General features: G+C 40.2%; 1 protein-coding gene across 3 annotated transcripts in view; it reads left to right on the top strand.

The window, feature by feature from the left end:
* The window catches only part of CREB5 (cAMP responsive element binding protein 5), a 439,163-nt gene that overhangs the window by 83,796 nt on the left and 329,801 nt on the right, over positions 1 to 25,566 (top strand). For all 3 annotated transcript variants that reach the window (XM_070787904.1, XM_019958835.2, XM_019958834.2), the window contains exons 3-4: positions 859 to 952; positions 13,996 to 14,117. In XM_070787904.1, the coding sequence (XP_070644005.1) occupies positions 859 to 952; positions 13,996 to 14,117 (216 nt within the window). The remainder of the gene's footprint in view (positions 1 to 858; positions 953 to 13,995; positions 14,118 to 25,566) is intronic.

Below are 25,566 nucleotides of genomic sequence, written 5' to 3'. Positions count from 1 at the left end.
AATTTTAGTTATTAAAATGTACCGGTGTGAGTCAGGATAAGCTAGGCTCTGCTGCAATAACAAATCAGCTCAAAGCTTCAGTGTCTTGACACAGTAAAGACTGATATCAGTTGTCCAAGCATACATTTCAATTATAGATTGACAGGACATTTTTCATAATTCTTAGAATTTGGAGATGCTCTTCATAATCCTCCAGAGATTTAGGATGATTGAGGGGCCACTGTGACTGGCCATGCTAAAAGGGAAAGGATCTTGCCCCAGGAAGTTGATGCTCACATCTGGGTGACATGTCACTTCCATTCATAACTCAATGGGCAGAACCACTCATATGGCCCCACCCAACCACAAGAGGGCTAGGAAATCTAATCCCATCATATGACCTGAAGCCAGACAATTGAATACATTTGGGCACAGCATTTTGACAATAATAGTGTCATTCTCTGAAAATTAAAACTAAAGTGTTGGTTTACTACACTGTAGGGAGTATAGAACATTAAAAGCAATTTGTCTTATTACTATATATCATATATATAATTATGATTACTGAGATAATCAGTGTTCAACATCTTCATATACAGAAACATAGTATGCAAATGTCATGCGGTACATTTGTAGATATGCAGCAAATAATTAAGCATGACATGGAATTCTTTCTCAAAGTCTGATATGAATGCATATGTGCTTGCATAAAATAATTTGTCATTTTACTTACCAACCATGCTTTCACACTTTTTCAGAACTAACTTTTTGTTTTGCCTGTCACGTTTGCAATGCTGATGTTTTTCTCTGTGATGGCAAATATTTATTATAAAACTGAATGGCTCCTCTCCTCTCTCCCTTTTATATTTTGTCTGACAGCGCTTCCCAACAGAGGATCATCTGATGATTCATAGGCACAAGCATGAAATGACTTTGAAGTTTCCCTCAATAAAAACAGACAATATGTTATCAGGTAAGGAGCCATCAGGCAAAGAGGCTTGGGTGAGCAGATCAGCCACATGTGAGATACTTGTCCTGCGTAATAGAATGATTTACCACTGGCAAATTCTGAGCCTTGAAAATATACATTTCTAAGATATAGCTGAGACTTAAAATAATGGTAAGAAGAAATGTAATCAGCTAATGTAGTGTTTACTAAAATAATTGGAACTCTATGACTTCTCATTTTTTGTAATGTGAAATATTTATTGCTATGAAACTTGTATCCATGTATTTTTTTTAAATCACATATCTGTAATTACTCAAGCAACAAATATTAATTGAGTATTGGTAATGCACTCTGCATAAAAAGCAGAGACATTACTTTGTCAACAAAGGTCCATCTAGTCAAGGCTATGGTTTTTCCAGTAGTCATGTATGGATGTGAGAGTTGGACTATAAAGAAAGCTGAGCACTGAAGAATTGATGCTTTTGAACTGTGGTGTTAGAGAAGACTCTTGAGAATCCTTTGGACTGCAAGGAGATCCAACCAGTCCATCCTAAAGGAGATCAGTCCTGGGTGTTCATTGGAAGGACTGATGTTGAAGCTGAAACTCCAATACTTTGGCCACCTGATGCAAAGACCTGACTCATTTGAAAAGACCCTGATGCTGGGAAAGATTGAGAGTGGGAGGAGAAGGAGACAACAGAGGATGAGATGGTTGGATGGCATCACCAACTCAATGGACATGAGTTTGGGTAAACTCCAGGAGTTGGTGATGGACAGGGAGGCCTGGCATGCTGTGGTTCATGGGGTCACAAAGAGTGGGACATGACTGGTGACTGAACTGAACTGAACTGAATGCACTCTGCACCATTCTGAGTGCCATGGAGCCTCAAAGATTGATATGATTACTATTTTTGAGGATATCATAATGTAGTGTGTGTGTGTGTGTGTGTGTGAAAACTTAGCTAAAACGGAAGACTGTCCATGATACGTATCAAAAGAGCATTGTAAGGAAGAATGCTATGTGACTTTTGTAGAAGGAGCTCTCTTTCTGGTTGAACTAATCAGTGAACGTTTCCTTAAGAAACAGTACCTGCTTCATAATTAGGAAATTAAATGAGATAATGATGGAAATATAGCAAGTACTCAGCAAATGTGAGCAGAAATAAATAAGGCTAATCTATCAATTAATTGCCATTCTGTCCCATTTTGACAAAAGAGTGCCAGTTTTCTCACAAAGAGTGAGAAAACTTGAATTCTAGTCTGGCCAGATGACCTTGAGTAAGTTGGTGAACACTTCCGGGCTTCAGTTTCTTTTTCTATAAAATGGGAATGATTTTATCTGCTAAGATACAATGAAAGTATTAAGTGAAAGTATTTCATGAACCCAACAAGGGTAATTAAAGCATTTCCCTTCTTAGGCTAGAAATAATTTGCTCAAGCCGCTGTCTCCCTGGCATCGTGAAAAAAATGATACACCCATAAACATGTTTTAAAAGATATCAGAAGAGAAACTGACTGCCCAGGCAAAACTGGCTCCAATAATTGAGCATTTCTATGGCACTTAAATTTTACAAGTATTTTATTATCAGTATTATCAGTAAACCCTCTAAGAGTTTTGTCAGACAGGTTATTATTACAAGCCACATTTTACTGAAGAGGTGGAGGGACGTGGGAGAGGGAGCAGCTCTCCCAGACTCCCCAGTTCAGTTCAGTTTTGCGCAGTCACGTCAGACTCTGCGACCCCATGGACTGCAGCATGCCAGGCCTCCCAATAGGGCAGAAATAGAGCCCCTGATCCTGCATTTCTAACCCTCTGACCCACACCAGCTACTGCACTGTCAGGCTTCCTCAGTTGATACATATGATCAAATACTTTCAGTGATGGGATCGCCCACACATGTTCACAATCCGGCCTGTACTTGTTAATAGTGCAGATGTACTAGAGTTTGGAAGACTCTTGAGTTCAAAGGCAGCCTTTTCCTTCAACCCTCCCCCCACACCCTTCCCCGATACCTTTCTCAGTCTGTTTGTTTTCATTGAACTAGCTGGCTCTTCAGAAACAGCTTTGTCTTTCCTTAAGTCTAGAAACAGAGATGCAGAAACTCAAATTTCTAAGAATTATGAAAGCCTAGAAGGATTAGGAAGGGTGGTCTGTTCTTTTGTTTTGATCATTTATTAAGTTCAGTAGAGTCACATGTGGTGTTACCTTACAGTTCAACAATGAACATATATATGCAAATAGCAAGGCATTAGACTTTGGAATCCCCAATATTTTAAAATAATAAGTTCACCCTTTATTTTATCCCAAACAGGATCCTTAAAATAGGCTGCCTTGGGGTAGGGAGTGGTAAGTGAGTGTGAGGATGCTGTGCTTAGTCGCTCAGTCATGTTCCATTCTTTGCAACCCTGTGGACTGTAGCCCGCCAGGCTCCTCTGTCCTTGGGAATCTCCACGCAAGAATACTGGAGTGGGTTGCAATGCCCTCCTCCAGGGATCTTCCCAACCCAGGGATCGAACCCAGGTCTCCCACATTGCAGGAGGATTCTTTACCATCTGAGCCATCAGGGAAGAGGGAATGGTGAATATCTGGAGATTTTCAGAGATAGAGATAAGAATTACTCTAGTGTCTCTCAGACAGACCGCTAGGGTGACCCTAAAGGGAGCCCCATCTGAAGGTCTGAAAAAAAAGCTAAAGATGTGTGAACATGTCTATAGATTTTCTATAATCAGATTTTTGATGAAGGTCTTGCAGCTTTTCAGTCATTCCTACCAGATTCTTACTAGTTTGATAAGAATTGTTGCTGGTGATAATTGGCATTGTCAGATGGAAAACTATTGACAGAAAAGTCACTCTGATTTTTATTATATTGAACTTGGAATAAGAAAATGAAGAGAGAAATAAATGAGGAAAAACAGCATGAATAATATAAAGGTATATATTTTTTTGCTTTCTCAGGTTTTATGTTGAAGCTGGTAGGAGGCCATTTCATACTCCCAATGAAATTGAGTGTTAAATTTTAAAATGTGCTACCCACACTGCATGTTTGTAATCTTGCAGAATTTTCTTGCTGGAACAGAATGCAGAGCTCTTCAGTCCAACTCCAGGGGTTGAGGTCAACTACACATCATATGTCAATTTGTCCGCAGTGAATTGTAATAGGCTATTTACTGGGTATTTTTGCCTTGCTATTTTTCCTCAAGAAAGTCTTTATATATATTTATCTCAAACACAGTTTTAGCATACTAGATTATGATTGTAAATATGATTGAAATTTTATTTGTGTATATCTTGATTACTTGGATTTGAATTTATCAAAAGTTTCAGAATATATTTTTATTAAAATATGTTCATTAAGATTTTATTTCTTAATGTCCCTTAAGCCTATTTTGTGGCCTCTCATAAAGATTAATAATTTTGTACAGCTTGAAATATAGTAAAAATAAAAATAGTATAAATCAAATCTTAAATCAGTGAGTGTCATCAGGGCAAAAATGTTTAAGTCCCTCCTGGGCTATTTTTTTTTCAAGCAATATTCGATTATACAAAATTTTATTTCAGATGAATAGGAATTTGACATATATTAAGGAGATAATGTATGGTAGGTATGTTTATCACTGATTTCAGGATATCTGGCTAACCTAAATTTTTGGAAAATCACTTCATCCTTCCTTAATTGCAAATATTGCAGTTAGGGAAGTTATTAAGATACCACAGATATATTCTTCATGGATGAATATCCAAAGAATTGTAAGATCTGAAATAATTTCATAGCTTTGCCATAGAGCCCATTTTATTTAGGGCGGGTAGAATTTACTACTCAAAATGACTGTAAACAATCTTTGACACACCACAAGTCAGGTTAATACCAGTGGCAGTCATGGTGTTTTATGAAGATGAGTCTGCTCTTATGGGTGGAGAGTAAACATAAAACCTTTCTTTCTAAGGGGTCAGTACTAGTAGGGACATGAATAGGAGTGGTGGTGTTGGCTTCCGAGGGCAAAGACTCCCATCCCCTCCCACCTTGGTCCTTCCACCCTTATTTGGGCCATATGATACACATCCAGAGTTCCTGATGTGATCAGGGGCATGAATCATTCCCTTTAGCTATTCTTAATCTGATAGGTGGTAATTTCTTGGTGAGGAAAGTGGTGATAGCAAAGGTTTTTAGGTGCCAAGTTTGAAATGGGAATCTACTGAGGACAGTATACACACAAAATTACCAACTACCACATCACATCAGATCTATCTGGTTTGCAAATGATGATCAAATTTCAGTATTAGAGATACCGAAGCATTAGAGATATGTGTTTGGGTCTGCATTAATGGTTTTATGGCTTGGTATCCTGGAATTCCCCCATCTTGCCCTATCAAACATCCCCACCTCCAATTTTTACAGGGTTCCCAGGTTCTGCACAGGGGAAAGACAGAATAGGAATCAAAGTGCAACTTTGTAGCTGAACAAATAATAAGCGGATAATACTCTAAATGAGAACTCTGTGTGTATGTGTTGTGTGTTGTGGATTGACCTAGAAGATGATCGATTTTGTTTCATTAAAGGGAAGATGAAGTTCAAGAGTATCACAGACCTTTCCCAAAAGGTAAAGCCCTATCAACACTCAGGTGGGAAACCTGAGAAAGAGACACAGAGACTGCCTTGAAAGGCCTGGTCAGTTCCCCCACTAGACATCTTAATCCGATTAATGCTGCAGGCAAAGGGGCTGTGCTTGTAGAAAAGTTAGGACTGGCACCCTCTGAGGTGTAGAAAGAGGATCTGAAGCTGCCTCTTCACCACCATTCATTTATTTAACAAACATTTGATGAGTGCCTGCAAGGATCCTATTGTGCTGGGTGCTGGGGATGTGGCATTGAATCAGACAGATGAAGTTGCTCTTCCATAGAGCTGACTTTACGCTATTTAGAGTGGGGAGAAAGAGACATAATAGACAAACAAAACAAAACAACCCCCTGCCCCCAGATAAATAAATAAGAAAATATCAGTTAGGGACAAGTACTCTGATGAAGATAAAAATATGATAGGGTGACATCAGTGGCCAGCAGGCTGTCTGAAGGGAGGTCAGGAAAGGCCATTTCCGGATGGATATGGCATTTCAGCCAAGACCAGTGTTCAGTACTTTCTCTCTGACCTCTGAGTGTGGTGGGGCTGGAAGTGGTAAAACCCCAATACCAGAGGCGGTGCAGCTGACTGTGTCTTGTACTGACACACAGAGGAGAGGTGAGAGAGACTGGCTTCTTCCTCTCCTCTTCCTTGTATAAAGGACACTATAACCCTTCAGAACCCAGCTGAGATCTGGATTAGGTCTACAAGTACAGCCTAGTTCCAGATTCAGAACCTAATTCTTACTGTGGAGAAAGCAAAATGTTTTCAGTGAAGTAGAACTTTTGTTTCCAAGAGACTGTAATCAACCAGACAATCTCAGAATCTGAATCTACTGCCCAGGGCTCTTTGCTGTAAACCCTACTTAACAATCCAAGAACATTTTAATAGAAAAGTCAGAGGAAAGGTGACGTATTACTGCAAATTCTTTTCGGAATGAACTGGGATATAAAAAGTAAATAAATCACACACATGCATACACACACACACACACACACACACACAGCCCATACTTCCCTTCTTTCTCTTCCATCAGTGGTAAAGTTACATAATTTCTCACTATGGAAATCAATCAGATCTTCATGGAACAGAGGGTGGTGGAGATGGCTTGCACCAGAGGGCAGCATGATAATAGCAATAGCTACCGCTTATTGCCGTATCTTATGCCAGTAATTGTGGCCCCTGCTTTATATACACTGTCATTTAATCCTGGTCACTTTTTTTTTTCATATGAGTGAAAAACATCAAGAGGATAAGCAATTTGTTCAAAGTCCCTATCTATATTTTTCTTACTATACATCTAGATTTGGTGAGATATGCCTATTATTTTTAGCATATTTCAGTCTGAGATTTATGTTTGGATATAAGTCTATGAACTGCTTTTTATTATATTATTGATTTATCTCTTCAGTAGTCATCAAATGGAAGGAAGAGTCAAACATTTTTAGAAGGAAATTATAACAATGCATTAGCAGTTAGAGGAATGAAGAGGTGCATTTTTAAGTCAGATTTTCTCATCCACTGTGATAAGTTGCTATTGACATCTAGGCTATGTCAGCTTGTCATTCATGTTTTTAATTGGTCAAGCAAAGTAGAATTTTAAAAATTCACCTGAATATGTCAGAGGCCTTGATCGAAACTCTCCTTTTATATAAGAAAAATTGACTTCTAGTCTATTTAATCTGGAACCCAATTCCTTTTGACAAAGAGTGTAGAAGAACTCAGGCAATTAGTGACTAAGTGAAAGCATTAAGCTTTGGATTCCACTATTCAGGGCAGATTTTGACCCCTTCATTTACGTGGCCAGCAAAGACGTGGTTTCAGTGTTAGTAACACTTTTTACTGGCTTAGCTCCTCTAAACGGAATTAAAATTATGACTTAATGGCTGTTGGAACACTTAGGGTTAGGCCATGGCTGATAGTATGCAGGTGTGGAAAATATACTTGTATTTTTAAATCCATACCACTGTCTTCTGGAACCATGTGTTGTAAGAGATGCCCTTATCAGAGCATGCTCTGGTTGACTCATATCCTCTCTAAGGGTGTCTAGTCCACCAGCTCTCTACCTTGACAGTAAATGGATTGCAGCATGCTAGCCAAGAGTGTGAGAGTGTGTCTCACCTCTTACTGATCTGGATCACCCCAGTCCAGGTCAGTTTTTAAGTATCCCACAGCTATCGTTAAAAGCCAGAGTTGCTTTGGTTTGTCCCATAGGAGCACTGCCTCTTGGGACAGATGTCAGTGTCACTGAGAGGACCCTATTGCTCCTATTGTATATTCACACTCAATAAAAGGCACATTTGTTGCAAAGAAGCCTGTCTAGAATTCTGTGGAATTCTGTCAGTTGTTACTGATTATTGCTCTTATGAAGGATTATGTATTTTAAAATTCATTTAATGCAAACTTTCTTAACTAGAACTCTATTAAAATGCAGGTAAAGGATAAGAATATTTCTATGAAAGCATTGGTTGAAAATAGTGGGATAAATCTGACTATAAAAAGAATATTAAAAATCTCTAAGAGAGATGCCTTTTTTGAGAACCCTGCTGCTACTGCTAAGTCACTTCAGTCGTGTCCGACTCTGTGAGACCCCATAGACGGCAGCCCACCAGGCTCCCCTGTCCCTGGGATTCTCCAGGCAAGAACACTGGAGTGGATTGCCATTTCCTCCTCCAATGCATGAAAGTGAAAAGTGAAAGTGAAGTCGCTCAGTCGTGTCCAACTCTTCGAGACCCCATGGACTGCAGCCTACCAGGCTCCTCCATCCATGGGATTTTCCAGGCAAAAGTACTGGAGTGGGGTGCCATTGCCTTAACTCTTACTAAAATAGATAGGCTACTTCTAATATTTTTCTCTATTGATTTGAGCAGATTCTTAAGGAATTCCATTAAGCCATATTTTGTTGGCTGAAATTGAGTCACACAAATTATAAAAATGCATTGCCTTTTAAAAAATACCCTACAGTTAGAATGATCACTAGTTCAAACTGATCTTTCTAATAACTTGTCTGAATAAGTGAGGCTTTTATAGTATCAATTTAATACAGAATGATATAAAATTACTTTATAGAGTCCTTTAGTAATACCATAACTGAGATTATCAGACCAATAGGAAAAAATTTTTGCTTAGGTGACTCACATTTTTTCTCCTCTGGTATATGATGGGAAATCTGCTTTTCCTTTTTTCTTAAATTGATGACTTGTCATCTTGCCTTTTTTATCATAAAAAAATGAAACATAGACAGACATATAACTCAAACACAGCTCTGAAACTGAATAAAGTAGCAACCTATTATTAAATGTAAACCAGACTAAACACTTTTTAATTTTTTTTATTTTTATTTTTTTCTGTTGAGACAGTTTTATTCTCAGCAAAATACACATGTACACATATACTATGACAGCAATTTTAAACTTTAAAATATATAGAAATTTCTTAGGGAAAAAAAAGGGGGACTTCTCTGGTCATCCAGTGGTTAGAACTTGGCGCGTCTAAGAATTGGGTTTCATGCTTTAGCTTTGTGCTTGTCATTTAGTCTTTGGAATAATCATATTTGCTGGGGCTGAAGCACTTGATGGTAGGCAGACTATGGATTGATTGAAAACTTAGTGAGTTGCTTTTTTTCCTAATATTTCTAGCCATACACTTGTGGTCCTTCCCAGGTGAGATGTAATGTGATGCAAGATTTTTTATCATAGAAATGATGGGTAAATTCCTAACTCATAATGCCACGTTTGTGGTCCTTTTCCTGGAAGATGGGCAAATAGAGCCTCTGCTCTATTGGCAAATGTCCTTTACTGAGCTATTTACAGAGGCAGTGATTTTATGAGAAGATGCTCCATTTTCAAGAAATAGACTCATCATTCCAGGAAGGGCAGTAGATATTGAAATATGACAAAGTTTACAAAAGATATTTTATCCCTTTTGGTGCAAATCTTTCTTGTCTGGTTGGTAAATATATCCCCAAGGATGCTTGAGAGGAGTAGAAGAGGCTATGATTTCTTGCTTGCACTGGCCCTGGGTGTCTAGGTCTCCAGAGACCTCGGCTTGATGTGCTCTTGGTAGACTGTGAGAAGGTGGCGCACAAGCTGCAGCTGCAATGCAGATTTACAAAGGTTATAGCTACGACTCAGGTAGCATTCAGACTCAAAAACTAACTTTTAGTTTGAGATTTGGGATTGAGAGTCTCCATCTTGCATTCAGATGGTCCCCACTGGAGTAAAAGCACGAAAAGAAAGGAGAGCAGAAGTCCTTAAATGATCATGTCAGCTCTGAGTTCTGAGTGGAACCAGTTCCTATAAATCCTTGGAGTTTAACTCATCACTACTGAACACACCTTCGATATTATCCACAGATAGAGCATCAGTCACTGTTATTCAGGACGTAGAAACTGCTGCCGCTATAGATAACTGGTGCATGCTCTTGGTTCTAAATAAGGCATAGATTACAAGAATTTTAACTTTGGCCATGGATATTACTCACTGATTTCTGGTCTGATCTCAGCTGGAATAGTTACTTGACAAGGCATTCATGTGGCCAAGAAACTCTGCCTCTTTTATTTAAGCTGCTGATAGATTTAGCTGTTCCCTCTTTTGAAGATTTGCACATTTCCTGGCTTACTTGGAACTGGTACCATGTGGGATCAAAGATGACTTGAGACCCTGTATTAATTCTAATAAATGTTAAAACAAAAGTTAAGCTCCATTTTCTGGTTCCTGTTGTAACTGGAAAGAATAGCTCATTCACAAGAAGAGAATGAATTAAATATTCAGAACAGTGTGCCTTATCTATTCCAAATGTGAATATAGATAAATGTTTTGCCTTCCCTTCACTCTTATCATACAGCAAAGAAAGTCACATTTGGTAACAACTCTGGGGCCCTCCTCTGGGTCTTTGGATCTGGGGAGGAGGGGGCCAGCTGTCTTTACTGCCCATGGCTCCTCTTGTTCCGCAGCTTGGTCTCCCTGTTGCTGCAGAGATGTTCATCATGATGGATGGCGCTGTTGCTACCCTGTACCATGCTCCTTCAGTCTCCTTTGTTGATGTATGTGGGTGTATGTGGGTATCTGGGAATAATTTTGCTTTAGCAAAGATAGAAAACATCTCTCAACTTTGCTTGGGGCTTGGATCCCCAAATGCCAACCTGAATTCAATTTTATGGACCATCTCATGAACTTGTCCCAGAGTTCAGGAGTCTTATAGAGCTTCTAGGATTACTATTCTTTTTACCCAGAATCATGGCCCTCAACTTGTAAATCTCCAACATAGAAGCATAGAGAAATAAAAGGAAAAATAAAACCTGGCAAACTAAATTCCTATTGATGACAAGTGGTCTAATATTTCAGTTCTGTTATGTGATACTTTCTCAGGTTTTTTAGTCGCAAAAATGTTCTTACTGTATGGTGAAGAGTCTGTAGGCTTGGAGTGTAGTAGTGTAGTTCTATTGTGTGAAGGATATAAATGATTCCAAGATATTTCAGAAGAACCAAGGATTGTAAGGATTGTTCATTACCAATACAATTATATGACTCTATTTCTAAGTGGTGCCCAAGGTGAGTTTCAGTTTCCTTGTAAGTAAAATGGAGGAAGTAATTTTTACCTAATGTGGTTGGTGTGAAAATTAATGAAATGATGCAACAAAATACTTAGCAGTATGTTTGGCACGGAACAGTGTGAAAGGATTAGTTACTCAGTCTTTTCCTACTCTTTGCGACCCCATGGACTAAAACCCGCCAGGCTCCTCTGTCCATGGAATTCTCTAGGCAAGAATACTGGAGTGTATTGCAATTCCCTTCTCCATGGGATCTTCCCGACCCAGGGATTGAACCTGGGTCTCCTGCATGGCAGGCAGATTATTTACAGTTTGGAATGGAATAACCACCCAATAAATGTACAGCTATACACATGAACACACACACACTTTTATTTCCGCTCTCGGTTCTTGTCCACTTACACCCTCTGTTTATAAAACTCTGCTAGCCCTTACTCTGGCCCAATTTCTAGTATCTAACCAGTTGTTACTGGTGTTCCTGTCCTACTGTTCTTTATATGGTCATATGTATCTTTGACCTACTACAGTGACTTTTGAAGGGAACCCAGTTATGGTGGTGATTTTATGATTCAAACCTTGTTTGAAAGATGATGAGCATGTCCAGAGAATGTAGGTAATTTTCCCTAAATCACACGATTATCAAATCTAGATTTCTGAGTTGTCAATGTTGTCTTTTACTCTTGTACCCAAGACCTTTGGACCTATAAGGAGAGTCTGGGCAAAGCATGGGGTTTAGATTGAGAAAGGATTATGGTCATAGGTAAGAGAGGACTTAATAGTGATAAGATGGTTATAAATCATGTGACCTTGTGCAAAGTAGTTATTTCTCCTGTTTTAAAATAATATGTACCCTGCTTACCTCATAGGATCTTGTGAGATCTGAGTCTAGACAATGTGGGTGAAAATGTTTGTGAACTGCAAAATGCTGCATAAATACTAATTTTCTTATAAACACATAACACTGTGTGGTATATATAACTGTTATAGATATGTATGGATATGTAGGTATATGTGTCCATGCGTGCTAAGTTGCTTCAGTTGTTGCTAAGTTGCTCTTTGTGACCCTACGGACTGTAGCCTGCCAGGCTCCTCTGTCCCTGGGATTCTCCAGATAACAATTTTGGAGTGGATTGCCATGCTGTCCTCCAGGGGATCTTCCCAACCTAGGGATCAAACCCATATCTCTTATGTCTCCTGCATTGGCAGGAAGATTCTTTGATGCTAGCGCCACTAGGGAAGCCCAAGTAGGAATATATGTATAGCTTAATACATGAATGTACATTTTAATAAAACCATTTTTAGCAAAACCCAATCCTTTGCATATCTTTTATCTGTATTGTCCAATTTATAATCATCTGGCTCTCCTACTGGCTCTCCATGTACTACAAAGGGAGCTCAGTATCTTGGAGAGTAGACTAAGAATGGGGAAGAATGCAGGTAGATATTTTGTTGCATTTGAATCCAAGTCAACCATTTGGGTCTTTAACAGGTAGGAAAGCCCCATGCCCATAGTGTATCAGGAGACATTGCCTTGGAAAGGCTCATTAAATGGAAATATCAAGTCTTTTTCAGCTTCATAGATATTAAGATTATTCTTTGACTTTCAGTGGATAATTTACTAAAATTAACTACTTTCTTTATGATTTAGAAAATGAAATAGGATTCTAGTTTCTGGTCATATAGGAACATATAAAGAGGATGCTGCAACTGCAATTTCATTGCAACTTGGGGACCTTCTGCAGTTGACTGGTATTGATGACTTAGAGGACTGTCCAGAAAGAGATTTGAGGCTGAATGTCGATTGCTGGACAAGTGTAATCCATCTAGCAGTGTCTGCCATAGACTCAGATGGGAATAATGCATGTACATAATGGAAATGGCACCAAGCCCTTGGTTATAATACCAGGGTTGCTACATCTACCCGGAAGATCTTGAATAAGACCCTTACTCACTCAGAGCTTCAGTTTTCTTCACTTGCAAAACAATTGACATGGCCAGGCTTCCCACTGGGAAGTGGTCCTCTCTGTTTTTTTTAATTTTCTGTTACTGAGAGAAGTGCAGTTAACACAATTTTATTCTTGTTCATGCAAGTATACTTTTTACTAGGAATATAACTATCTTTAATAATTACATAAGTGTGATTCTACCCTGCTTACTTGTAGGATCTTGTGAGACCTAGAGTCTAGAGAATGTGTACATAATATTAAGACACAAACAGTGGCTTCAGATCCTCCAGTTTTTGAAGTAGTAAACTCTCCAGACCATCAAGAATATGAAAGAAATTCTATTCCTTTTTAAATGTCTTCTCTGAACATTCTTTTGGCTATAGCAGAGGAAAATAAAATTAATAATTTTTGAGAGATGGAAGCTGAATGTGTTTGTCTTGGAACCATTCATCATCCTTCTGTGACTCTCAAAATGACAGAGAGAATTGCTAAATCTTTATTCTCCATTAAGAAAAAGGAATCAAATGAGTGCTTCCCTCTTTTTGTTTAATATAAACATTTATTAAATATTTTATCCTCCCAGCTCCCTAAAGTCAGGCTTAACATTGACTCTAGATTTTTGGGGGCGTTATTTTAGCAAAATTGTTTTTTCCAATTAAAAAGTTCTACACATTGCAACATGTATTCAAATGATATGAACCCCAGAAAGTCAACAGTGGCATCTCCTCACCTGAAGTTTTCCAGAGGGAACCCCTACACATCATATTCTTTCTCTGGGCTTTATGGTTTTATTTTATTCCATATTCTAATTTTATGTAAAGGGCTGGAAAGTTATGGATTGCCACTCGGCATCGTCATTAAGGCTAGTGGAGGGGATTAGTGAATTTAGGTCATGCATGCCATTGGCTTTTGAGGAAAAGATTCCCTGTCTAATCACTTGGTCTTTGTTTTCAGATCAAACTCCAACCCCAACGAGATTCCTGAAGAACTGCGAGGAGGTGGGGCTCTTCAGTGAGTTGGACTGCTCCCTAGAGCATGAGTTCAGGAAGGCTCAGGAGGAAGAGAGCAGCAAGCGGGTAGGTTCACTTGGATGCCTGGACAAGTGTTTTCTCTAGTACCTGCTAGACACGTCTGTGTTGAAACTAGGTGGCATTGTTGTGCTGATGTGGCTCTAAAACAGCATTTTATCCATTTACAAGTGCTTTATGTTTTTTTTTTTTTAATGGATGAATCTCTGGTTGTGGTAGAAAAATCATGGGAAAAGCAGATTATATGAAATATGGAATTCAAGCCAAAAATTATCCTGATTTTTTTTTTAAATTGGAGGATAATTGCTTTATAGTGTTGTGCTGGTCTCTGCCATACATCAGCATGGATCATAATTATTCTTGACTTGAGTCAGATAAACTCATGGAATTTTCCATTCAAAACTAGTTGTTTTACTTTGCTGAATAATAGCAAGATTTGTATGGGTGGTAAGTGCAGAAGACAGGGACCAGAGGGTAAGATGACAAGTGAAGGATCATAGCAGTAGGAGAGAGGATTTCATCTGATCTTGACCCAGGCTATAACTGTCTGATTTCTGTCATCTTCCTGGTGTCTGTTTACTGCATTTCACAGTTCCTTCTTGGTCATAGTATCGTGTATTTGTTGTTGTTGAAAATAATAGGTTCACTATAAGTGTGCATTATTTGTTCTTACAAATGTAGAAAATCTACTTTATGAATCCCTCCAGAATATACTCTTTTTTTTATTGTTGTGTTGGCATTTAAAAATCACTGTATCAGATTAAGGAAAAGAAATGGAGGCACAAGTAAGTAAGATAATGAAGCTTTTTAGTATTTTTTAGTTTGTTTTTATAGACCATTATTGAATGCCCACAATGTCCTAAACAACAAATTAGACATATCCTGTGACCAGAGACTTAAACTGTGAAAGCTGGTTGAAAGGAGGTACCAGCTACATTGTAATGGATTCTGAATTTCCAGCTGTTCCATCCAGAGAAGAAATTTTAAAAGGCTCTGATATTTCTCTAAGTGTTTCAAAACCTTTGAATCTCCCTCTATGTGAAATTATAATAATCCCTCTCCACCAGATTTTTCATGTCACATTCTCACATCACAATAGCCAAGGGTCTGTATTCAGTCTGTATTGCTTTAGGAAAAATCCTGAAAATAGGTTACAAGAGGGATATAAAATCTCAAGCAACTCATTTTATTTATAATTAGTTATTCATACTTGACCATCTCCTACTTCCCCAGCCCCAACCCAGTGGTGAAGGGCCTTTTTTTTCTTTTTTTAAAACAAACACTTATTTAGCACTTATTTGCCAGATGCTGTTCTGAGTACTTAAAATTTTTAACTAAATAAAAATAGAAGGCATGCATTCTATATTTCATTGCAATAGAAATAGATTTTTAAAAACCATAAAAATAGCAAGGAAGAGAGGAACAAAAAAGTCTAGTAAATTTACTCTGGTTGAGTAATAAATTTAGCTCTCCTGATGGACATGACATATGTAGACAACTGAGAGATTAAGTTCATTCATTCCTTGAGATAGTTAAGATTGGCTTCTTCCGAACTATAAGTAAGGTGTATACTTGGTCCATATTGTCTTCATTCTGACAGGAGGGTTTTAGTCAAAGTGTATGCCCTTGATTTTCTTGAAGATATTTACCAAGAACAGCAGCTTTAGAAGCCCATGATGGGCTTGTGGTTTTAGATCTTCTTTGCATAGTACTCACCATCTCCTATATGAAGCCCCAGGGGAGGAAATTCTTACAGATCTGAATTCCAGGAAATGGTTTGCTTCCCCTGAGGAACCGAAATATTTTCTCCTTGTGGACATGAGAATTCTTAAACCAGTTCTGTTTCTCTTTTTGCTTTGACTGCTTGATTAACACGAGGCCAAACTGACTGTTTTAACTTTGAGAACTTTTTAGAACACGGTAATGAGCATTTTACTTCCCCACAGACTAGACTTTCAGTTCCAGTTTATATTTCCTCTGGTCCCAGTTTTTAATGTAGAATGACATTTTCATGATCTACGTTTTTTTGTGTGTGTGTGAGTTGCTTTTGATTCTCTGTGAGTTGACTACAAAAAAGTGTTAAAATATTCAGGCAAACAAAGTTGAGGAGGACTACTGCCATTGAAGAACTATGTTTTTCTTCTCTTTCCAATGTTGCTCTTAGCAACATTAGTCATGTGATGACTTTGAGAAGGGTATGTGGGTGGGGGATCCTGCAGCCAGCTTCCCCCATGGTTTTGGGGTGGGCCCCTCAGATGACCAGTGTCTCACACCCCAACTTCACTTGCACGCACTGGAAGTTGGAAAGCATTCAGACTGTCGAAGTTTGTTCTTCCACTGCCTTGTTCAAACCAGTGGGCCAAATCCAGCCTCAGTGGCCATGACTACACAAGTAGGCACTTTCTTGAGGCCTAAGGCAGGGTGACTCATCCAACGGCCAGATGAGCTGTGTTGGTGACTTCTTGTGTATGTTGGTGTGTTGGTGATTTCCTTGGAAGCCACATGATGGGGAAATGAGGAGTAGGAGATGCTCTCTCATCTGCCAACATATTTCTACTCATCCCTTCATCCACATTTCTCCAGCTTCCAGCATTCTTGGCACACTGTCACCACCAGCTCCTGCTTCATTTATTTGTTCCCCACTTGAATAGTAGGAATACAAGTTCTTTTTTAAAAAATATCTTTTGGTTGGCAGGCGTATGGGATCTTAGATCCCTGATGAGGGAGTAAACCTGTGCTCCCAGTATTGGAAGCAGGGAGTCTTAAACAACAAACCCCCAGGGAAGTCCTGGAATACAAGTTCTTTTTTCAGGGCATACCTTGTCATCATTAAGTTCTGTCTCCTCCTTCGTCCCATTTGCTGCACATTCAGATAACAATTGCTTTTTAATTCTACATTTCAACTCTCTTTGAATTTATTTTCCTCTGAGACTGTTAATAGAAGATTTGCATTAGTTCCCTCATGCTAAATCACTTCAGTCGTGTCTGAGTCTTTGTGATCCTATGGACCATAGGCTTCCAGGCTCCTCTGTCCATGGGATTCCCCAGGCAAGAATGGAGTGGGTTGCCAGCCCTCTTCCAGGGGATTCTCCCAACCCAGGGATCAAACCCATGTCTCTTATGTCTCCTGCATTGGCAGGTGGGTTCTTTACCACTAGCGCCACTTGGGAAACCCATTAGTTCCCTCAGCGAGTTTTATTTTGTAAAGTGGGAGATGGATTTGTTTATATGGAAAATTTGGTTTAAAAAGATTTTTGCTTGAACTTGCTAAATACTTTATACAAAAATGTTAGAAAGACTGAGCTTGTCCTTTCCTCCACCTTTAAAATTCTAGCTGAAGTTTGGTCTAGAAAATTCTATCAAAGAGCAAATAGGGAGCTGATCGTTGTTTAGCCCGTCTGTCAGGAAAAAGTCTGTTCGACAGACTATCTTTAATCCTGATACATTTCCAAAAGCATCTCAATATATGTATAGAGTGAGGACAGGCTAGAGGCAGGTAATGACCAATGGAAAAGCCCCAGTGTCTGTATCCACAGCATGTATTATATAGCAGATGATGCATTCCATAATTGCCTCAACCTTCCACCTTAGCATAAACCCATAGCTTCAAAACTCTTTAATTAGAGATATACTTTTTCTCTTGAAAGAGCATGCCTCACTAGCAGTATCACAGATCTCAACTTGCCTAGTCAGGCTAGTGCATGTCCTGAAACAGATGAGAAACTTTTGTTCATCATTTATTCATGCAATAAATATTTTTGAGAGCCCTTCACGTGCTAGGCACTGTCCAAGGCACTGGTGAATATGCTATGGACTAAAGCTGATTTTAAAACAGAAAACAAAAAATCCCTGACTTCAGGTTGCTCACTTCTCATGGGCAAGACAAACAGTAAACAAGTAAAAACATTAGCATATGTAACATGTCCGAAGGTGATAAGTGCTGTAGAGAAAAACATTTCAGGGAAGGGGCACAGGGAGGTTTAGGGAGTGATCTAGGGGGCATCACTGGTGAGTGGACATGCAGCTGTGACCCGAAGGAGGAAGAAGTCAGAACCAGGTGTGGACTGGGGAGGAGAGTAGAGAGAGCAATAAGTGCAATGCCCTGAGGCTGGAGGTGCTCTTCGCTGGAGCAACAGCAAAGAGCAGGGTGTGCAGTGATGGGCAGAGTGGGCATGCAGGATCATATCCAAGAAAGCTGAGTAGGCTTCAGTCTGAGTGAGATGGAGAACCATACTACTAAGTCACTTCAGTCGTGTCCGACTCTGTGTGACCCCATAGACAGCAGCCCACCAGGCTCCCCTGTCCCTGGGATTCTCCAGGCAAGAACACTGGAGTGGGTTGCCATTTCCTTCTCCAGTGCATGAAAGTGAAAAGTGAAAGTGAAGTCGCTCAGTCATGTCCGACTCTTTGCGACCCCATGGACTGCAGCCTTCCAGGCTCCTCCATCCATGGGATTTTCCAGACAAGAGTATTGGAGTGGGTTGCCATTGCCTAGAACTATAGGACAACTGTAAGGAGAGGTATCATAGCATCTGACTTACATACGGCAGATCTCCTATATACAAACAAGTTCCATTCCCAGAGAGCGTTAAGTCCAATTTGTTTCTAAGTCCAATAAAGTTAGCCTAGATACCCAACTAACACAATCACTTATATAGTACTGTACTGTAATAGGTTTTACACAATAATACATAAACAACAAACCCCCCAAATAAAGAAAATATTTTAAATCTTACAGTACAGTACCTTGAGAAGTTCAGTAGTACAATACAACAGCTGGTACTTCTTGGCAGTGCCAGCTATATCACCACTTCTTTTATACATGTTTGTGGACATCCTGGGCTTGAAATAAAGATACTGCAGTACTGAAATCTATACAGTACTCTACGGTAAAGTACAGAAAAGCACAACCACCTGTAGAGGATGCACACATGTGACAGTATTACCCCAGACATGGGAACTAACCGACATGATTGGACATGCAAATACATGTTCGAATCTTTGAAATTTCACAACTTGAAGGTTTGTATATAGGGGACTTACTGTGTAAGAAAGTTTACTTGGCTGCCAAGTTGAAAGTAAATTGTTGGAAGGAAATAGCAAAGTGAGACCAGTTAGGAGGGTGTTCAAAGAATCTAGGTTAAAGATGATGGCAGATTGGTCCAAGGTGCAGATGGAAGAGGTGGTTAGATTCTGGATTAATTTGAAGATAGAGCCAACAGGAATTGGTGATGGATTAGGTCTGGGAAGTAATAGATGGAATTCAGGATAAAACTAGGTTTTTGACAGCAGCAACTGAAAGGATGGAGTTGCCTGTGGGAGAAACAAGTTTGCAGGGCAAATTGAGGAGATTGTTTGCAAACTTGTTAAGTGGAAATATCTACTGGGCAGATGAATATATAGATATGTCATACAGGACCTGTCTAAAGATATAAATTGGTGGGTCATTGGCATGTTGTTATTGTTGTTTAGTCACTAATTCGTGTTCAGCTACTTTGCAACCCAATGGACTGTAGCTTTCCAGGCTCCTCTATCCATGGGATTTCCCAGACAAGAATACTGGAATGGGTTGCCTTTTCCTTCTCCAGGGAATCTTCCTGACCCAGGGAATCTTCCCAACTCAGGGATCAAACCCATGTCTCCTGCACTGGCAGGCAGATTCTTTACCATTGAGCCACCTGGGAGATGGTGTTTAAATGCATGAGACTCAATGGAATGACCTGGGCAGGGGTGAATGGAGATGAGGCAGAGAAGAGGTCTGAGTATGGAACTTGGCAGAGTCCTCCAGAATCCTCCAAGACAGTCTTCAATTCTCCTCAGTGGTCAAAGATGACATAGAAGACTATGAGACATGGAGAGTTAAGTATGGGAACCCAGGCAGTAATACTGAATAGATACCAGTAACTGACAATCTGCATGTTGATATCATGTTCCACATTAGTGGAAAAAACAAAAATAAAAGATTTTTTTAAAGTATGAATTGACCTTTCACATTTGATTTCTTTTTCTACAAAAGAGCTCCAACAGTGCCTCTCTAGGAGGAGATAGCTTCCTCATGTGATAACAGTTGTGTGTGTGTGTGTGTGTGTGTAAGAGGAGTTGAAAGTACTAGAAATGAACTCCTTTATCTTGCTGAGAGAAATATAACATTACAGCCTAACATAGTGAAGGACCCTGAAGATGAAAAGCACAGTATATAAGTGCTAAGTGTTGTTATTCTCCCCTAGGACCTAAATCTGACTCATTATGCTGATGCAGCAATAGCAAATTAGGACATTTCCATCCTCTAGAATTCCTACCCAAATGATGAAAAGTGCAATCTATTCCCAGAGGGTGTTGACTGTTTAACACATGGGAACAGGGGACAAGCTACAATCTTAAGATCTTGGATCCCAGCTCAACAGGAGTCATGGAACAGGGCATGGCCAGGTCAGCCTCAGCTCAGAAAAGTCAGCTGCTCAATCTGATTATATTCTGTACCTGGAAATCATGTTACCCGACACCACCAGTTACTTGGGGAGAGAGCACAGAGAGGGAGGTGCTTCGCCTTCATTACAGTCTTGCTGTATCAGCTACTAGTGGGCATGGTTGCTCTCTGGGGGAGGTGTGAGTGGCAACGTGTGGGTGGCACCAGGTGAAAAATAAGAGATAGCAAGTTGAGAAAACTTGCAACAGCTGTATATTTCCAGTTATGTTAATATGTTGCTTCTATATTTGTGCAATACAGCCCCTCTCCCTGCCTTTTCTCCCCAGCCCATGCCTTACAAGTCTGGAGAAAAAGAAAATTCTGAAATCTAAACTTGGTTTTATCCTAGGTTTGAAAATGCCACCATGTTCTCTAAATTCTAATAGATGAAATTGTTTTTCATCTTTTCGTGCCTTTAAAAAAAAAAAATCAGCATGACTGAAAGGAAACACCCATTGGGAACATTATGAGAGGTGACGGCCTATTTCTTCCCCCACCCCAATAACTGGAAAATCTAACCCTTATATCTTAAGGATTCTCTTGTCCTCCTCCTCCATTTCAGCACACTAGTCATGTAAGCACTTTCTGCTTTCTCCTTATAGATTTAAATTTTGCCCTTAGCTTAGATGGAATTTGATGCTAGAAGAGAAGTTGGCTTGGTCTTTGCCTCCCACTCAGGGGAATGACTAAACCAGTGGATGAACTGGAAGCTAGTTCATGAGTTTTGGTTCCCTGGGATTTAGGATTAATGACCACAATCTCAGTAGAGATTATTAAGAGTTGGTATCTACTTCCACATATGTCCACGAATCATGAGGTGATCTCAGGCTCAGCCTCAATTTACAATGGAGTGGAAATGGAAAACAACTCATAGAGTTTTTTTTTTTTTTTCATCTGTCTTGTGATGTGAGGGTTATTTTTTTTTTTTTTTTGGTGGAAAGTCAGGTATCCTCAGAGTTGCAAAATCCATCATCTTTGCCTTGCAAAGAGTGAGCACATAAAATCAAGTCCCTTTTACATGAGTGATGAGGAAGGCCCATGGCTTGGAGGAGAACTGACCCAGATGGGTACTGGGAGTTTGCTCATCTCCTCCCTTAGACAGTTTGTATATTTGTCTAACTTGGACCTTAAGGATGAGTCTTCACAACATAACCTTCACATTATAGACAAACATCTCTTGAGACTGAAGGTTTACTTTCTAATGCTAAATCATCTGTCCATTCATGGTTCTGCCTTTAGCCAGTGTTAGGAGCCAAATTATTAGGGAATGGTGGTATTTATAATGGCAAATAAATGTCTCTTAGCTTGTGAATGGCAGATTTTATTGTCCTTGAGTTGATTTTCTTTTTTGTCATAGGTCTTATTTATATTTGCTTTCACATGATGTTTGTTCTGGCAAGATTGAAGTATCTGCCCGAATCTTTCTGAGAACCAAACGAGGTTTTCAGAGGCTTAAGTTTGATTAGAAAGATTTGTATTCATTCCATGCAGAAATGAGTATTCTCCTAAGAGGTGCTGATGTTGTCATTTGAAGGTGAGAAGTAGAAGAGATTTGGAAGATTGGCTTAAAAGATACAGCATGAAGATTGCTAGAGGAAACTTGGCATTGATTTTGGGAACCCCTATTTGTGTTGGAAATGTTGAGGAATACAGCAGTATTTTCTCACACCAGGATTTCCTGTTCAGTTGTGACTAGGTATGGTAATAATCAAAGTATTTCTATACCTTTGAAGCACATCTGACACATCTGACATTTTGAACATGTTGTTAATGATAACTTTGATTTTGGTCCCTTTTGTTAACAGGGAATAATTATAGGTGGTTATGGCAGTGCTATGTTCCCCATGTTAAATACAGAAAAATAAACTACTTAGAGACAAGACGAGTTGATAGGTGCTCATTAGAGGGGGCCAGTGGCAGGGATGATGTGTTCTGGCTCTTCTCCTACCTTCTCTGTCCTCTCTCTATTTCCTTGTGTTTTGCTGTATCCACTTCCAGGTGGTTTTGTTTACACCTTCTCTTCAGAAAACTCATAGGTTCTCATAACCCAACCATCAACTCTACCCAACAGTTCCTTTATCTGTGTGTCTAGTCCTCAGCATCTCTACTCTCCAGCTGTTACTAGCATTCTCATTTGAATATGCCCCTGGTGTTTATAACTCATTATGCCCAGTACTGTGCCCAAAGCTTTCCTGTACAAACTCATGGCCACGATGAGCCCCACCCTTTGTCTGGGTCTGTCAGAGGCACAGTTCATCCACCTTGTGCGTGCATGCTAAGTCCCTTCAGTTGTGTCTGACTCTGCGCGACCCTATGGACTACAGCCTGCCAGGCTCCTCTGTTCAAGCGATTCTCCAGGGAAGACTACTGGAGCAGGTTGCCATGCCCTCCTCCAGGGAATCGTTCTGACCAGGGATCAAACCTGTGTCTCTTATGACCCCTGCATTGGCAGGCGGATTCTTTACCACTAGTGCCACTTGGGAAGCCCTCATCCATCTTAGGGGGCAGCTTTATCTCCTCTCCATCCATTGCCCCCCTCACTGGGTCCCATCAACTTCCTTAGGCCAGTGTCCTCATGTCTTCTCTTTATTTTCCATTTCTATCACTTCAAGTCTAGCCCGTCATTACTTCCTACTGAGTTACTCCTGAGCATTCTAAGATGTTTTGACTTTTAACCCAACTTTAAAGAGATACCTAGATTTAAGTATTATCACAAAATTAGATATATTTTTTAACAAATGGAAACAAACTGAAATGTTTATCTGTTAAAAAAAAAAAATTGCTGTTGAAAGTGTTTGCCTCTTACTTGTGGTTAAGTTGAAAGTTCCTCCAGGTATTGTCTTTGTTAACAGGTAGAGGGGTTGGTGTAGGATGTCATCAGTATAAAAGGGAGTGTGTTGGGACCTGTTAAACACAGCTTTGATTCTAGGAGACTCTATGCATGGACTGCATCTAGAAGTTCCTAAGCAGAGATGGGGCTTCCCAGGCGGCAGTAGTGGTAAAGAATCTCCCTGCCAGTGCAGGAGAAGCAAGAGATGTGCGTTTGGTCCCTGGGTCAGGAAGATCCCCTGGAGTAGGAAATGGCAACCTGCTCCAATATTCTTGCCTGAAAAATCCCATGGGCAGAGGAGGTTGGTGGGCTACAGTCCGTGGGGCCTCAAAGAGTTGGACATAACTGAGTGATCGAGCACATATACCACACGAACGCACACAAAAGCAGGGATGGGGTGGGATGGGAAGAGGCACTTAAAAAATGACTAAGAAAAGAAGCTGAAAATGGCCCCAAACACAATGGAGCCCTGATGCTCCCCAGGCAACCCAGACTCGGATTGTGCAGATGGCTTGTTTGGCCTGCTTTCCCATCAGGATGCCTGACTGTAGCTGAAAATTAGCCCGATTGAATTATTTGTCTGGGAGGCTACTCACTAAAATAATTACGAATCTCTTCTCTTTAAGAGTCGAGACAAGGGCAGCTTTTCCCAGCTGGAGACTTTCTCATGGGGTAGTTTTCCCATTTGGGGTTTGGTTGGGATCTCAGCTGATTATAGTCACTATATACCTGTCTAGAAGGTAGTAGAGCCAAGCTGGGATTTCAAAGTACTAACTCAAGTGGAATCACAATGGCGAATGGACACTGTCCTCTGAAAGAATCTATTTGTAGCTATGAGTGATTCCGAACTCAAAACCCACCAGATGGGTTGGTGGGTGTGTACCTGGGGCAGGCGGCTTTGCATCTGCTGAGGGAGTGAGTCTTGTCCTCCATGAGGCCCTGCATTCATGCTTCTGAAAGCAAGCAGGGAAACAGATCTGGTTTCTGGGCTGGATTAAAACAAAATGACTAAAAGATGAAGCTTCTGTTCTAGGCAAAAAAACAACACTCACATTTAGAAAATTGGACCACATGTTAGTTGGCGCTGAGAGTCTGCAGCTAAGAATCACTTACCTGGGCCCCTCACAAAGACATGAGAAAAAAATTGACCCTGTGAAAGAGAAAAGGAAAGGAATATAATAGTTGTGAGAGTCTCTGCTTCCATCATCTCATAAATCCAGGTGAACGTTAAGTGTGGTTAGGAGCAGGTATGGGAGTGATTTACTCTGGGAACTCCGCTTTAGCATTTGTGTGCTGTTAAGTTATTTCCATACTGATAAGGCTGAGGCCAGGAACTGAGATTCCATACATTCTTCCTGTCCATATTTCCAGCACATTGACTGTCAACTCAAACCTGGGGTATTGACTGATTTTAGCGCCAGAATCCTGGAGGGACATTTTCCTTGTTTAAACCACTACCACCGAAACCCAAAAGCCTAGGGGTTTATGAAATGGTGGATTTTCTCCCCTGGTAACACCTTCCTACACTTCGAGGAGCTGGCTGTCCTGCTGACCCAGAGGGGCTCATAAGCTATTTGGATTGGAGTGGGGTCAGGACATTCCCTGGGTAGCCAGGCACAGTGTCACCTGCTGGTGCTTCACTCTAGGACTAGGATGATCCTCACATCCCAGGAATATCGACTGCAGTCTTCCCCAGAACACTGCTGGGCTTCCCTTTGTTCTCTGCTTTCTGGGATATGAAAGTCTATTTCTAGCCCAGGTGAACTTGGGGCTCTTCTATCTGATGGGGCCAGTTTCTCATTTGTCTCTAGAGTGAAATGAAATGCTGAAAGGTCTTTACATTCAGTGTGTCCTCTAAGGACACGTTTTCTAATAAAACTCACTAGCACTGGCAGAATCAGACTCTTGTGTACATAGATGATGTTTTGCCTTTTGACCTGAAGGTGAATGTGAGCTGTTTTATTGGACAGCTTTGGTGCTAGAAGGATGGATCTTCCCACCTGCAAGCTCTCCCTTCATCATCTGGCTTGGTGGATGCTTCCCCAGTCTTCTTCGTGAAGTGGGGTGAACCCTGCATTTGGGTTCCATGTGGCTGCAGCCCAAGCATCCCTGAGATCTGAGTCACGGGCAGAGCACACCATCTGTTACATGAAAACTTTGAAAGCTGATCACAGTGCTGACCGCTCCTGCCAGAGCTGGTG

Source organism: Bos indicus, chromosome 4, assembly GCF_029378745.1.
Source record: "Bos indicus isolate NIAB-ARS_2022 breed Sahiwal x Tharparkar chromosome 4, NIAB-ARS_B.indTharparkar_mat_pri_1.0, whole genome shotgun sequence".
Lineage (NCBI taxonomy): Eukaryota > Metazoa > Chordata > Mammalia > Artiodactyla > Bovidae > Bos > Bos indicus.
This window is presented reverse-complemented; position numbering and strand designations above follow the sequence as displayed.